This window comes from Malus domestica, chromosome 01 (assembly GCF_042453785.1).
Source record: "Malus domestica chromosome 01, GDT2T_hap1".
Lineage (NCBI taxonomy): Eukaryota > Viridiplantae > Streptophyta > Magnoliopsida > Rosales > Rosaceae > Malus > Malus domestica.
In genome coordinates this window covers 14,400,480-14,414,541 of record NC_091661.1, presented here as the reverse complement: position 1 = coordinate 14,414,541, position 14,062 = coordinate 14,400,480, and the positions used below count along the sequence as shown (strand labels likewise).

General features: G+C 38.3%; 2 protein-coding genes across 3 annotated transcripts; one reads left to right on the top strand and one right to left on the bottom strand.

The window, feature by feature from the left end:
- The first annotated feature begins 604 nt into the window (after window positions 1–604).
- Window positions 605–2,503, top strand: LOC139196959 (probable mannitol dehydrogenase). Its single transcript, XM_070823327.1, has 5 exons — window positions 605–819; window positions 908–1,021; window positions 1,154–1,667; window positions 1,784–1,937; window positions 2,107–2,503. The coding sequence occupies exons 1-5, from the start codon at window positions 722–724 to the stop codon at window positions 2,310–2,312; spliced, it is 1,086 nt and encodes a 361-aa protein (XP_070679428.1). The 5' UTR covers window positions 605–721; the 3' UTR covers window positions 2,313–2,503.
- Window positions 2,504–3,379: 876 nt separating this feature from the next.
- On the bottom strand, window positions 3,380–5,002 carry LOC114819560 (elongator complex protein 4-like). 2 transcript variants are annotated; one of them, XM_029088690.2, is made up of 4 exons: window positions 4,880–5,002; window positions 4,471–4,630; window positions 4,301–4,392; window positions 3,380–3,755 (listed from the first exon to the last, which is right to left on the bottom strand). In XM_029088690.2, the coding sequence occupies exons 1-4, from the start codon at window positions 4,880–4,882 to the stop codon at window positions 3,588–3,590; spliced, it is 423 nt and encodes a 140-aa protein (XP_028944523.1). In that variant the 5' UTR covers window positions 4,883–5,002; the 3' UTR covers window positions 3,380–3,587. The 2 variants fall into 2 exon arrangements, with proteins under 2 accessions (XP_028944523.1, XP_028944555.1); XM_029088722.2 differs by having other exon boundaries at window positions 4,776–4,944.
- Window positions 5,003–14,062: the final 9,060 nt, after the last annotated feature.

Here is a 14,062-nt window from a genome sequence, read left to right as displayed (position 1 = left end):
ATGAAAAATGCTAACTAGCCACTTGTGGTAATAATCATTGATTCACTTTTTGATATCTACTTAAGAGGGAATAGAATAATTTATCTAGAAATTAATTTGGTAAATCCAAATTAAAAAGTACCCATAAAAGCAGCAAATTTAGGGGAAATGGATTATGCATAATGCTGCCACCAGGAGTTCCACATTCCTCAACATACTATTGTGGAAGGATAGGCTCTTTGCATGATGACTTTATTATTATTATTATTATTATTATTATTATTATTATTATTATTCTTTTAATATAGAAAGTCTTACCGTGTTTTAGTAATGGATTGATTTCTTCTTTTATATATTTTCGGTACAACATAAGATGACAGATAATTTTTACTTCTCAAGTCGAATAACACGTCAAAATATATTCGATGATCCCAAACTATTCAACGGATTTCGAACTCAAATTGAAGATTTCAAACATTTGATTAGGGGTCAGGCAAATTTTAAATGGAGATCGGCATCAGGGTAAGCCATTACGCAATGCAATGGGATGACGTCAGCAAACCATGTGGAAAGTTCAGAAAGAAATGGAATATTTAGAAGACCCGCTTTTGACTTACGATTTCGCTCATCCGGTACGTCATCCCAGCCAAACTCCATATACATATAAATAGCACCCAGCCCACTCTCTCCCTCTCAGTCGTTCTACTGGCCAAAGCTCAGATACAAATTAATCAAGGGAAAAATGGTGATGTCTGCAGAACAAGAACATCCCAAGAAAGCCTTTGGTTGGGCTGCCAGGGATTCATCTGGCATTTTCTCTCCCTTCAAATTCTCAAGAAGGTCAATATTAATCCAAACTTCCTCATCAAATTCTTGTTTAATCAATGCTTTTATATGTTCTCTAAAAATTGCATTCTTTTGGTTGCAGAGAAACGGGCGAGAAAGATGTGATGTTCAAAGTGTTATACTGTGGGATATGTCATTCGGACCTTCACATGGCCAAGAACGACTGGGGAATTTCTACCTATCCATTGGTTCCCGGGTACATACTAAACTTTCATTTTAAATGCTACAAGTACTGATGTCAAATAGTACATTGTAGAATGAACACATGTAAGTATCTGAATTTGGATTTGGTATCCAAAACTAATGGAATGTGAACTGGACAATGCAGACATGAAATTGTTGGTGTAGTGACAGATGTAGGGAGCAAAGTACAAAAATTCAATGCCGGAGACAAGGTAGGTGTTGGAAGCATGGTGGGATCATGTACATCTTGTGAAAATTGTACCAACAATCTTGAAAATTACTGCCCCGAATGGATAATCACTTTTGGTGCCAAGTACTACGACGGAACCCCCACATATGGAGGTTACTCTGACATCATGGTCGCCAATGAGCACTTTGTAGTCCGTATCCCAGAAACCCTTCCCCTTGATGGAGCGGCTCCTCTCCTATGTGCGGGGATTACAACTTACAGCCCTTTGAGATATTTCGGACTTGACAAACCCGGTATGCATGTGGGTGTGGTGGGTTTAGGCGGTCTAGGCCATGTGGCTGTCAAGTTTGCTAAGGCTATGGGGGTTAAGGTGACTGTCATCAGTACCTCCCCTAATAAGAAGGATGAAGCAATTGAACATCTCTGTGCTGATTCGTTTTTGGTCAGCCACGATGAAGATCAAATGCAGGTAAGATGATTATTAATTTAAACAAGTTTGTGTAGTGATTCAAGTTGATTTGAAGTGTGTAGGGGTGACTGACCGTTTTCTTGTTTTTATTTTTATTTTTTGTGTGGATTTTTTAGGCTGCCATGGGCACATTGGATGGTATCATTGACACGGTTTCTGCAGTCCACCCTCTATTGCCTTTGATTGGTTTGTTGAAGTCTCACGGAAAGCTAGTGATGGTTGGAGCACAAGAGAAGCCTCTTGAGCTTCCAGTTTTTCCTTTGCTCGTGGGTAAGCATGCATAAAAAATAATGCATCGACATGTTTACTTTTGTTTCCTGTATACAACTATATATTTCCACTGCGGGATGTAGGATTTGTGGTATGAAGTGTATACTTTTTAAACTGTATAATGTCTTGGGCGGCAACTTCTTTACAAGAGTGCATTTTGCAATTGCAGGAAGGAAGATAGTAGCTGGGAGTGGCATTGGGGGCATGAAGGAGACGCAAGAGATGATTGATTTCGCAGCCAAGCACAGCATAACAGCTGATATTGAGGTTATCCCAATGGATTATGTGAACATTGCCATGGAGCGCCTTCTTAAAGGAGATGTCAGATATCGATTTGTCATCGATATTGGAAACACATTGAAGTCTACCTTGTAGATTTTGCATCGATGCATGGTAGAACTGATGCCCCTTGGGAGATCGAATGGAAATTGAGTTCGCATTCAAGCTGTAGCTTTTTCGGGTTTTTTCCCCTTTCTTTACTGAAGAATGGTTCTGGTTTTCTTATGTTGCGGAATGTATTGATGTATTTTGAATTAATGAATAAACAAGATTATGATCTTTGCAAACGGTCAGTCACCAGGAAGCAAAATGGAGCTCGTGTTGGTGACTATTGTAGTGATCTCACTTAGATTCTTCAAGAACTTGATCAACCAAGTCCTAGACGTACTCCTAGCAAACAACAGACTTAAGTGTCTTCGAGTTTATATTTTCCTTGCGGGTTTAGGACTTAATTCAAGTGATCCGTTCCGTTTGTTTGACACAAGTGAGTAAAATGAGAATTAATATATTCAGTGCCACCATCATTTTTTTTTTTTGGATTTTCAACGACACAATTTGTTTGCTATGGCACCATATTGATTCGTAAGTATGACTTTTGGCGGCTCACGTGATATAACCTTAAGAAATTCTTTCAACCACTACTCAAAGCTCTTGGTCTTTTCCGTTTTTTCAGGAATCCACAACCCAATATCGTTGTTTGATTGATTATTCACTCCTAACAAAGGAGCAAACATCAACCCCTACACATTGGTGTTGGATGCAGTGTCAAACACAATCACATCACCAAAATGGTCATAACCACGTCTTGACTTAGCATCCGCCTAAAAGAAATTGTCAAGTATTCCACATTCGTCAATCTCCATCTTGAAATAGTATGACTCGATTTTATCTTTCTCGTCCTCAAAATGCTGCCAAGCAACATAACAAAATAAACCCCACCTTGCCAACAGAAGAGTCGCCAGGCCTAGACGAGGACATCCATTCAAAGACAACCGCTGCAAAGGCACCCGTCAAAATGGAATGAATCAGACCCCGACCAGGCACTGGGACTTCTATGGGGCGGGTGGGCGACATGGGAGGCCGTCTCTGGAGAGAATGTTGATCAAAGAAGATGGGTGTTTTAGCAAATACTAATACATCCATTGAACTAAGTAGACACAAACTTGTAAAACAAGACCTGTTGAAACATTGATCAGAGAAATAAACAATTCCAAAATTCTAATTCTTGCGACTGCTTCGCTAAAACAAAACATTTTGTAGAAACACAAGGAGCTATTTGCCATCATGGTTGATGGCTGACTCTTAGAGTTGAGTTTACAAGCTGAAATTTTTTTATCAGTGACATCTCAAAAGAGGAATATAAGTTGGGTGTTAAAAATCAAGAGCCCCAGTTTTGGAGGAGACAGAACAACTACCCGAAGTGCCATACGAACTCCCACTTGAATCATCGATTGGGGCTTGGTTTAGACATTCTAAAACCATAAACCTCCGCCTTTTCAACTTCATTGAGTACGTTGTTGCCTCAAGGATCACAGGAACCTGCTGACACAGTAGAAACCATGAATAATAATCAAACTAAATCACATAAGCAAAAGCAACAGAACAGGAAAGGAAGTTGATTTCCAAATCAGTTATTCCCTTTGAACCCCTTCTATTCTAGTTTTAACCTCGAGTTTTCATAACATCTTAAATCCAACATAGATTGGCTACTCTAAGTGAAACAATGTGACTGCAAGATGAAGAAAAAGCCATGATACGGGGATAAAAGGTTGCTTCGTAGTGGTAACAAGGAGTGGGCTACAACAGCGAGGCACAACGCCAGACGGTGGTGTTGTAAGAGGGGAGTGCAAAGGCCCCCTATAATATGGGCGTGCGTGCGTTTAATCTAAGTTAACTGGAAGAGCTATAGTACCAAAGCAATTCTAAGGATGACTGGGTGGTGGGTCATGCAGGTGCATGTTTACAAATTCATGGCAAGTGCATAAATGCTATTCATTTTTGCAACAAAAAAAAAAAAAAAAAAGGAGAGACAGAAATTGATTCATACAGTTTTAGATCTTGGTAGAAGTATAGTCTTGCAGTACCTGTGTATTATTCTGTGCTACTTTGTGCACATTGAGAAGCCCTACCATGTCCTGGTAACCAGTAAGGAGCTTTTCCAATTCCTTGTCCTCGTCTGAATGGATGATTCATGTGGATTATTATTGGAGAAATATTTGACAGTGCAAAAACAAGTGTGAACGCAGATATTAACCTGGAATTGCTTTGACCGATAGCAAGGTGTCTGCCATGTGCTGCCATCTTATAGAGAAGGATGGCAAAAGAAGACTAGGTGGAAATGTCACAACAGCAACTGCATTTGAAGATCTGACCATGGCTCTTAGAGATCTAAGAAAGGAAAGCATGTCCCATTCCTGCAATGCGACATTACTACGCTCAACTTAAGTAGTATATTCATCATGCTTCCAGCATAAAATTCCAAAGACTTTGATATAACAAGGAAATGTCGTTATCTATCATATTATTCTAATAAAAGTTTTCAAAAAGGAGAAGGCATACAAACTCCTAACAACAAAACTGCAGGGCAAAGGAACCAAGAAGCGGGTGTAAATCAGAGGCCCAATGCAATTAAAACGGTAAGAGCAAATAGCAGCGCCACAAACCATGTCGGTATATTCACACTGTGGAGCACAGAATGATTGAATTGCAATACGACCAACAGAAGAAATGCTGCCATCACGTCTGCATATTCAGCCAAAAGAAGGGAGAAAATGTTAAGATCAAGTATAAAAACAAATTGAATAAAATATAAACACATACAACCATGACCATCCGAAAAGCCTTACAGATGGCATCATTACAAGCCAATTAGCAAGGTTTTAATGAGAACTCTCTACATGCTCCACTCACAAAGCTTCAACATACAAGCTTCAACAAAAGAAAATTCAGAGAACTTAGCGAAGAAGGCTTTGGTGTATTCAACACAATACGTTGAAATGAAGGAAAGCTATTTATTGATATCCCCGATAAGTCACAAATATGTACATATACATGAGTCAAAATAAACAAACAAGAGGGAGCCTTCACAAAGGTTGCTTAGGAGAAGTCTCAGCAGTCGGTAGAGCCCCAGAAAGAGCAGGCACGGGAGGAGGATCATTTGGAGCCTCAGTACTGGACAGAACCCTAGAAGGAGGAGGCAGCAGAGGTTGATCATTTGGAGCTTCATTACGCGGTACAGCCCCAGAAGACGAAGGCAATAAATGCCTTTGGAACAAACCCACAAATCTCTGATGATGAAGTAAAACCTGACCATCAGATTCCTTCATCTGGTCAAGCTTCCTCTTTATGTTTGTAGCATAGTCATGTGCGAGCCGGTGCAACTATTTATTCTCATGCTTGAGCCCTCTAATCTCTTGTTTGAGACTCATCACTTCAGCCGCCAATGATTCAACTTGGCGGGTTCGAGCAAATAGGCGTTGGGCCATGTTAGACACAGAACCTGCACACTGAACACTGAGAGCCAGAGAATCCTTAACAGTCAACTCATCAGACCGTTTGGAAAGTAGTCTGTTATCTTTGGGAGTGAGAAGGTTCCTGGCCACTACCGCAGCGGTCATATCATTCTTCATCACGGAATCCCCAATAGTAAGAGGACCAGTAGGGGAGACGAAGGATGGGCGCCATATGTTGTCCGGAGAAGGCGTGGCTGCCTCTTCAACAAGGTTCAAGTCAAAACGACGGTCGGAGGGGCCAGACATTTTCAAAGGTGTTGAAGAGAGAAGAGGTCGGACAAATCAAGATCTTAGAAGTGCAAGAATGGAGCTTCTACTGGTGGAGATTCAAGTGTGCTTTGGAACTTAATGCCAGCCTCTATAAAAATCTGCACTCGACGGAGCTTCAGAAATCGAAGAGGCGTTTGCTTTCTCAAAAGCTGGGCTGCTCAGAGACCACGAGACGTTTGCTTTCTCAAAAGTTGGGCTGCTCAAAGACCACGAAGGCCGATCTCATAAATCGAAGAGGCGCTTGCTTTCTCAAAAGCTGGGCTGCTCAGAGACCACGAGGGCCGATCTCAAAAATCGAAGAGGCACCTACTTTTCCAGCCTTGTCAGCACCTGTCAGCTTTGCGGAAATTATGGGCATTATGTCGAAGATTTCTGGTGAAGTAGAAAGCACATGAATCTTACTATTCAATCACCCACTTCCCACACGCAACATTAGCTCATGGGTACCACAGATAACTTTGCCAAAGTTCTCTGACAAAGTTGAGACACGTGAAGCTTGCAGCTCCCACTACACCGCTCTAACCAAGAAGGGTAAAAGAATAGCAAAGAAACATTTTTTGACTTGGTGAAATATTTTTTATTAGCTGTCAAATGTGTTGAACAATTGTCATGCCCCCCAGGCATAATAATTTCGTCAATTTCGACTTTTAACTCAAACAACTGAGCCAAATGGGATATCTCTATATCGGCTTTATCACCAATAATCATATCAATTAGTGTGGTTTTTTCAGCTAGGCCCATGTCTCGGCCTTGTTCTTCATTGGAGCACTTTTCTGAAGAATCATTTTCTAAGTTGATTTGTGGCTTAGAGACTTGAACTTTTGCTTCTAGGCCTACCATAATTTTTGTCTCGACCGAAAAAACAAGTGGCATAGGTTCTTCTTCGGCCATCTCGACAATCTTTTTAGGCCAAATGTTAGTTGTGGCCGGAGCGAAAAATTGCCCCCCGGCCCTAGCATTTTTTCAAGAATTCTACAGTACTCCTCAAGAAGTTTTGTTTGCTTCTCGACACTTTCCTTTAATAGGCACCAAATCTCATCCTGATTGATTGTGATCTTGATATATCATGTGAACTTCGTAGTTTTAGCACTTAGTCCCACTGGACATGCCAAAATGTTGACCCTAAAAACTACCAAGCCTGCGTGGCGCACAGGCCGAGTAATTAGTAAGCTAATTACGTCATTCGGTTGTTTGCGGGGTGTGCCAACTCGTTGCCCGAGCTTGACCGAGGAGTAAAATATGTTGATGTTGTGTTGGGTGCGCTGCTGACTTCTAAATCGTTCGACTGCGACCGAGGAAGGAACACTCTCGGCCTTCGGGTCCTAGAGCCTGAAGACAAGGTTGCTAGTTCTGCGAAGTTCAATATTAAATTCAGCTTTCAATGTGCCGAATGTAGTAACTTGTAACACCTCACTTCACCGAGAAGGCTAATGAGATGATCTCTACCAATAAGGATTCGAAAATCCTTCTTGACCGAGACTTGGATAGGTAACTAGTCGACCTCAATGCAGTGATGTTTATCCAAACTGAAGGTGCTCCACGATCGGCTGATTTTACGGCAACAGTGCTGTTTATCAAAATTGAAGATGTTTGCCGGTTGCCTTTACAGTGCTGTTTATCCAAACTAAAGATGTGTTGGCGAAAAAGAAAATAAAAAATCTCAAGATGTTTGAGAGGTTTCGCGTAGAGCGAGGGTTTGCACAAGGCAGTTTGTGTGTTGAGTTGGAGATCCTTTTCCGTTGTCATTGCATCTGTATTTATAGTTACTGTATGCTTGCTTGGCACGACCTGATCCTCGAGTAGAATTTGACTTCAATCCCAACTAGACAAGCGAGAGCCTATCCTTTAGCAAATAACAGAAAAATAGATAACCTGACTTTGCTTCAGTATTATCGCCATTATCCAAAAAACCTATTTTTCCTTTCTTATCTTTTGGATGCATTCCACATGGTCATTTCCCTATATCATGATAGGCTAAAACCTATCACCTACTTACTTATCTGACAAATTTGTTTGACCAAATGGGAAAATAAAAGAATATTCTTTCATTATCCCTTCAAGGCCCATCTGATCATGCCATCCCATTCTTCAAGACTTATCTGATCACGCCAAGTGTTGATCTCTGCATGTTCTGTCAACAAACCCCAATTAATTGGAACTATGTTATTGCTTCTAAATTGGAGATAATTTGAAACTCATTTAACCCGTATTAGAAAATGTCAAAATACTTCACCATTAAAAGATAACATCATGATTAAAACCACAATATATCCTTCAATAATTATTATCTTAACTACTCTGTCATCCAACGATTGAGAGCTATGTTCATCATCGGCCTCGATAGCTTGGGCCGACGGTGTAAAATCGGGTCCAAACAATTGTATAGACCTGACAATTTCTTACACGACTCGTAACACAACACAAAAAATAATGGTTTTCCGGTCAACACAATAACTAATCGGGTTATTATCGGGTCACACGATAATAACACGTTAATAATGGGTCCTTAACAGGTTTACATGAGAGTGACATGCAAGTAACCTGTTTCGACACGATAAGAAAAAAGTTATTTTGATGATTTTAACTTTTTAAACTACTAAAAAAACTTACTATAAAATACAATAGATATAATGACTACGTATATATTGTTTATTAATTATTATTCTATATAAATTTTAAAATTTAAGTTTTATTTATTTATTTATTTTATAGTATATTATAGGCAAAGATTGAGATTAAAAATCATACAACACATTAAAAATAAAAATATCAAGTAATTTAAAAATACCAAACACATTAAAAAATTATAATAATTAATTTATATGAGTGAAAAAATATGAAAAAAACATGCAAATTCTCGTAGTTGCATCATCTATGCTTTGAGGATGGGTATATGATCGTTTGAATTTATAAAACCATACAAACTCTCATGAATAGTATTTTTAAGGGAGTTCAAAATAAGCAAAATTCATAATCATTAATGTATAAGTTTGAAAGATATGAAAGCATAACAAACATTTATAATTGCATCCTCAATGCTTAGACGATGGTTACATGGTTGTTTACATTTTAAAACCCTCCAAATCTCATGAACAATATGTTTTATTTGAGTGCAAAATTAATAATAATTATTGTAGAAGTGTGAAAAGTGTAATCACTCGTAATGAAAAGATTTACAACTTTCATGAAGGGGTTAACTTTGAAATTTAGTATGTATATACTAATTTAGTATTATGTTTTTCATTTTCATTTTTATCGATTTAAAATATATTTTTCTTAATGGATAACGGGTCGGGTCATATTACCTGATAATATTAATGGGTTGATTTTGGGTCGGTCATATTACCCGTACTTTAATAGGTATTACATGACATGACCCATTAAGCTATTGGGTATAACACAAATACGAGAAACACGACACGAATGCCAAGTCTAATATTGTAGTTGGTTTGATCATGGGTTTGGAATGAAATAATCGATCCAATTTGGCCGTGCCCCCACTACCCACACTTAGGTAGGATTGATTGATTGATCGCTGGAAGATGGCTTAACATATTCTTGTGACTTTAAGTTCTAAGTAGTTTGATATCTTCAGGTGCTAGGCATTCAGTCCATTAGGCTTGCGGTTAATATACTTCACTTTCAAGTAAATGGTACGTAGTTGGTCAAGATAGTGTAATAGGTGCATCGAGTAGGGAAAGGGCAATGGGAAGTAGGCCAATAGGGGCAAGTGCCTTCGATTAACACTTTTGGGTTTAAAAAAAGAAATTGTTATTGACACTCCAAAAATCTCATTCTACACTCCAAACTTTCTATATTTGGAAAGAAAAATACACATGTGAGAAGTGTAGAATGAGATTTTTAGAGTGCTAATAACACTTCCCTTTCAAAAAGACCAATAGTAAGTTTTTTTAAAGAAAAATTTACTAAATTAAGGAGAATAGGAGTTTTAAATCTAAGACGCACATAATTACAAATGATCCTTGCATGTGCCTCTGCTTAACAAGTGATCTAATTACTAGTAGACCGTGAGGCCCACACTTCACCAAACTCTCCACTTCTCTCTTATCACGTGTCACTCTCCCCCATACTCTTGGAACTCTCTCGACTTCTCTCTCCCTTCACTCTCTCAGACTCCCTTAGCTCTCTGTCTTTCCTTCCCTCAAACTCTCTACCTCTCCCGTCTCTTTGTGCTACATCGAGGTGGTCCAGCGGCAATCACTGAGCCTCGAAGACGCACCCATCAAACCACTTCCATCCTCCTTGCTTCTCTCAAACACTCTATCTCTTTTCTTGATACTGTGCTCACTGCATAGATGCAGCAATGGTAGCCACCATCGCTACACTTCCCAGTGAGATTTCACAATTTTCTGACCAATGATTTGAGGATAGAAACCACGCGGGGATGCTTTCCTAAGTTTTTCGACGAGATTCTGAGGTTTTAGATGCCATTTCCTACCAACTCCGGCCATGACTCCATTCCCTATTGGTATATTTCAAACCCTTACTTCACGAGCTTCATTTTGACTTTTATTTCATTGAAAATGGTTAAGTTTTAAGCTCGAACGAAGCTCTGGAATCGCTGCCCAGATTCCGGCTGATTCGGTGACCTGTAACTAGGTTGACCCAGCCTGATTCCAAAGTTTCTAAGAAACCCTCCTAGGCTTTTTCAAAATTTCTAAGAAACCCTCCTAGGCTAATTTTGATGCCCCAAGTTTTCTTTTGGCTTCCATTTAGTGAAATTCCAAAGTTTTAATGTAGTTGACCGCCTCGACGGCTTGGTTGACTTTTTAAGGTTGATCATTGACTTTTCATTGACTTTTTACGAAAAATTTGCTAGGGGACCCTTTTTGGCGTATTTCGACGCCTTGATTCCAACTCCGCACTCTGTTCTCTCAAATTTAATCGTTTTAGTTGAGTTTGGCTTAGGTGTGATTACTATCGGAGACTTTGGCTTTCCTAGCTCAAACGGTTGCAACTTTCACAAGTATCTGTGAGTGGGTCTTTTCTTTTATATAGTATGTATATATTTGTTTAGTTTCCATATATACATCTAATAACGAAGTTCCTACGTGATTGCCATAATTAAATTAACATTTATAAGAAATGTCATAATGATGATAATTAGAAAATCATTATAATCCTACGGGATGCACCGGTATGTGTACTATTTTGGGATGCCTTAATCATATTTATGGTTATGAATAGTATTATGTCGACGGGAATTATCGATTTACCACTGCGTGATTTTATTCATATTATTTGTTCATCGTGTGCTACACTGGTGTTAGTACTCGCCTGGGCCAGGACCAGGTTTCAAGTGTATGTTCACACCGCACCGTATGCTCACTTTGGATCCATTGTAGGTGCCAGTCCTATTCTAGATTGTTATAGGTAATTAGGACTCGTATGTGATGCGCATAGCACCAGTTTTCACGTGATTGTAGTACTAAAGCGTAAATCATTTATTACATCTAATCCTGTTCATGTCAGAATATCTCTGCATGTACTCATGTGTTCGCATATGTCGATGCGCACTTGATACGATATGTTTGTTTATGCAAGATTATGTGATTATTAGACGTTAGATGTTTTATTTACGAAATATTGTACGTATTGAATTGTTGAGGTATTGCAGGCTATGATAAGTATTTTTGTACTATATGTAGTATGTTATATTGGAAACTATTCTTGTTTTACGGTAAAGAGTTATTATGTTTTTGAAAAGGTTTTTACAAAGCCTTATTTTTAGGCCCACTCACCCTTGTTTTTCACCCCTCCAGGTTTAGTAGCTGAGCTTTTGTGACGATGAGGAATTCTTGGTAATTCTTGGTATGGATGATTACCTTTGATGGTATAATTCTTATCCTACCCTTATTGTACTTTACTTATGCTCTGACATCACATGTGAAATTGTTTCATTCCCTCTCATATGCGCACTCTTGCATTTAGACACTTTTAGGTTTAAATTTATTCACATTTTCCACCTCACTACACTTTATGGCTTCAGCACCTTCCGGGTGTTAGCCAGCACAACTCGATTCGGAGTCCAGATGGACATTCCGGGTCGGGGTGTGTCAGAAGGGATATTCTTCTTTACTTTCAAATCTTGAGGAATAATGATTTCACAAACAATTTAATCTCCCAACCCCTTAGTGTAAATATATTTTTTTTATAAAAAAACATTGAATAATTACCTATAAGTGGTTAATTATCTTGGTATTTAGGGTCTTTCTCTTCAACGCACTTCGTCTCATGTTCAAACTGTTCTCTCTTCCCTTAGTGTAGATTAGTGTAAAATATCTTGGTATTTAGCAGAGTGATAATGTTAGTGGGTTAGCGGAGGAGAATCGGTGGGTGTGAGATGGAACCTGCACTAAGTACATAAGCATGATTGCTTTTTGCAATTGTAGAAAAGTGATATGTGGAGAAAGACTTACATAGAACATGTTCATCGTCATGTGACATCCCCCATCCTGTAATATATTTTTCAGTGCAGGTTTTTCTCTACATGACAATATATTATTAAATTTGAACGACATGACATTGAATCCGTTTCATATATAAATTGTTCTCCAACATATAGGGTGTGGCGTGATTTGTTAAATGGTCTTCACTCTCCACCAAGAAAAAAAAATGCTAAGTAGCCACTTGTAGTGGTAATCATTGGTTCACTTTTTGATATTTCCTTGAGGGAATAGAATAATTTACCTAGAAATTATTTGGTAAAGATCCAAATTAATAAGAACACCTAAAAGCAGCAAATTAAGGGCAAATGGAGTATGTATGATGCTGCCACCAAGAGTTCCACATTCCTTAACATACTATTGTGGAAGTATAGGCTATTTGCATGATGACTTTATTATTATTATTATTCTTTTAATATAGAAGGTCTCACTGTCCATCGATAATGGATTGATTCTCTTTTTATGTATTTTCGGTATCACATAAGGTTTCAGCGTATTTTTACTTCTCAAGTCAAACGATATGTTAAAGCATAGTGGATGAACCCATACAATTTCGTGGAACTCAAACTCATACTGAGAATTTAAAAAATTTACTCTCTTTTTACTATACCAACCCCTTAGACCATTTCCAACCGTTGGGCTAAAAGCCAAATTTTTTAGCTCATAAAATTTAGCTTTTAGCTCAGAAACAGCTTTTTCTGCTCCAATCCTTTTGATCTAAAATTTTAGCTCGGAATTATTAAAGAATGAACTTAGACTATTATTTATTAAATTAATTTTTTTTTTAAAATATGTAAACTATCGTAAATTAATTTTATGAACATTTTAATCTAAAAATATTTAAATTCCGATAAATATTGAAAAATCACTAAATTTTCCACAAATCAAGCCTCAAACTTTCACCAATCTTTCAACCCTGGGTTAACTTTCAATTCACCAACCGTTCAACACCAAACTTTCAACTTTCACCAACCGTTCAACTTTCATCAATCATCCTTTATATAAACATATCTCGATATTAGTTGATCACACAATATTCTCTATATTCAATCATCCTCTATATTAACCATCCTCAATATTCACCAATTTTTCAAATTTCAAAGAGTTTTTGTTTCCTAAAAATTCTCAATATCTCATCAATGGGTGATAGAAGAAGGCGTAACATGGCAATGCAGATGGCACAATACCAAGCAAGGATTGAGATTGAGGATGCAGAATTGTTCAACGCCAAAGATGAACTTGTAAACTCATTTATGCAATCTAAGCACCATGGCGAATCTAGCCATTGTGGTTATGTCACGGGGCGTTCATATGTGCAGCGTGATAGAGAAAAGTATCATGATCAAATGATGAAAGATTATTTCATTGAGCGTTTGAGATTTCGTACTCATTATTTTTAGAGGCGGTTTCGGATGAGGAGAGAGCTTTTTGAAAGCATCTTGAACGCATTTGTCAATCATGACCACTACTTTGAAAGGAAGATAGATGTCACAGGCCGACAAGGTCTATCACCTCATCAGAAGCTCATATCTGCTTTTTGCATGCTAGCTAATAAGTGCTCTACAGACTCAACTGACGAGTATTGCCGACTTGTGAA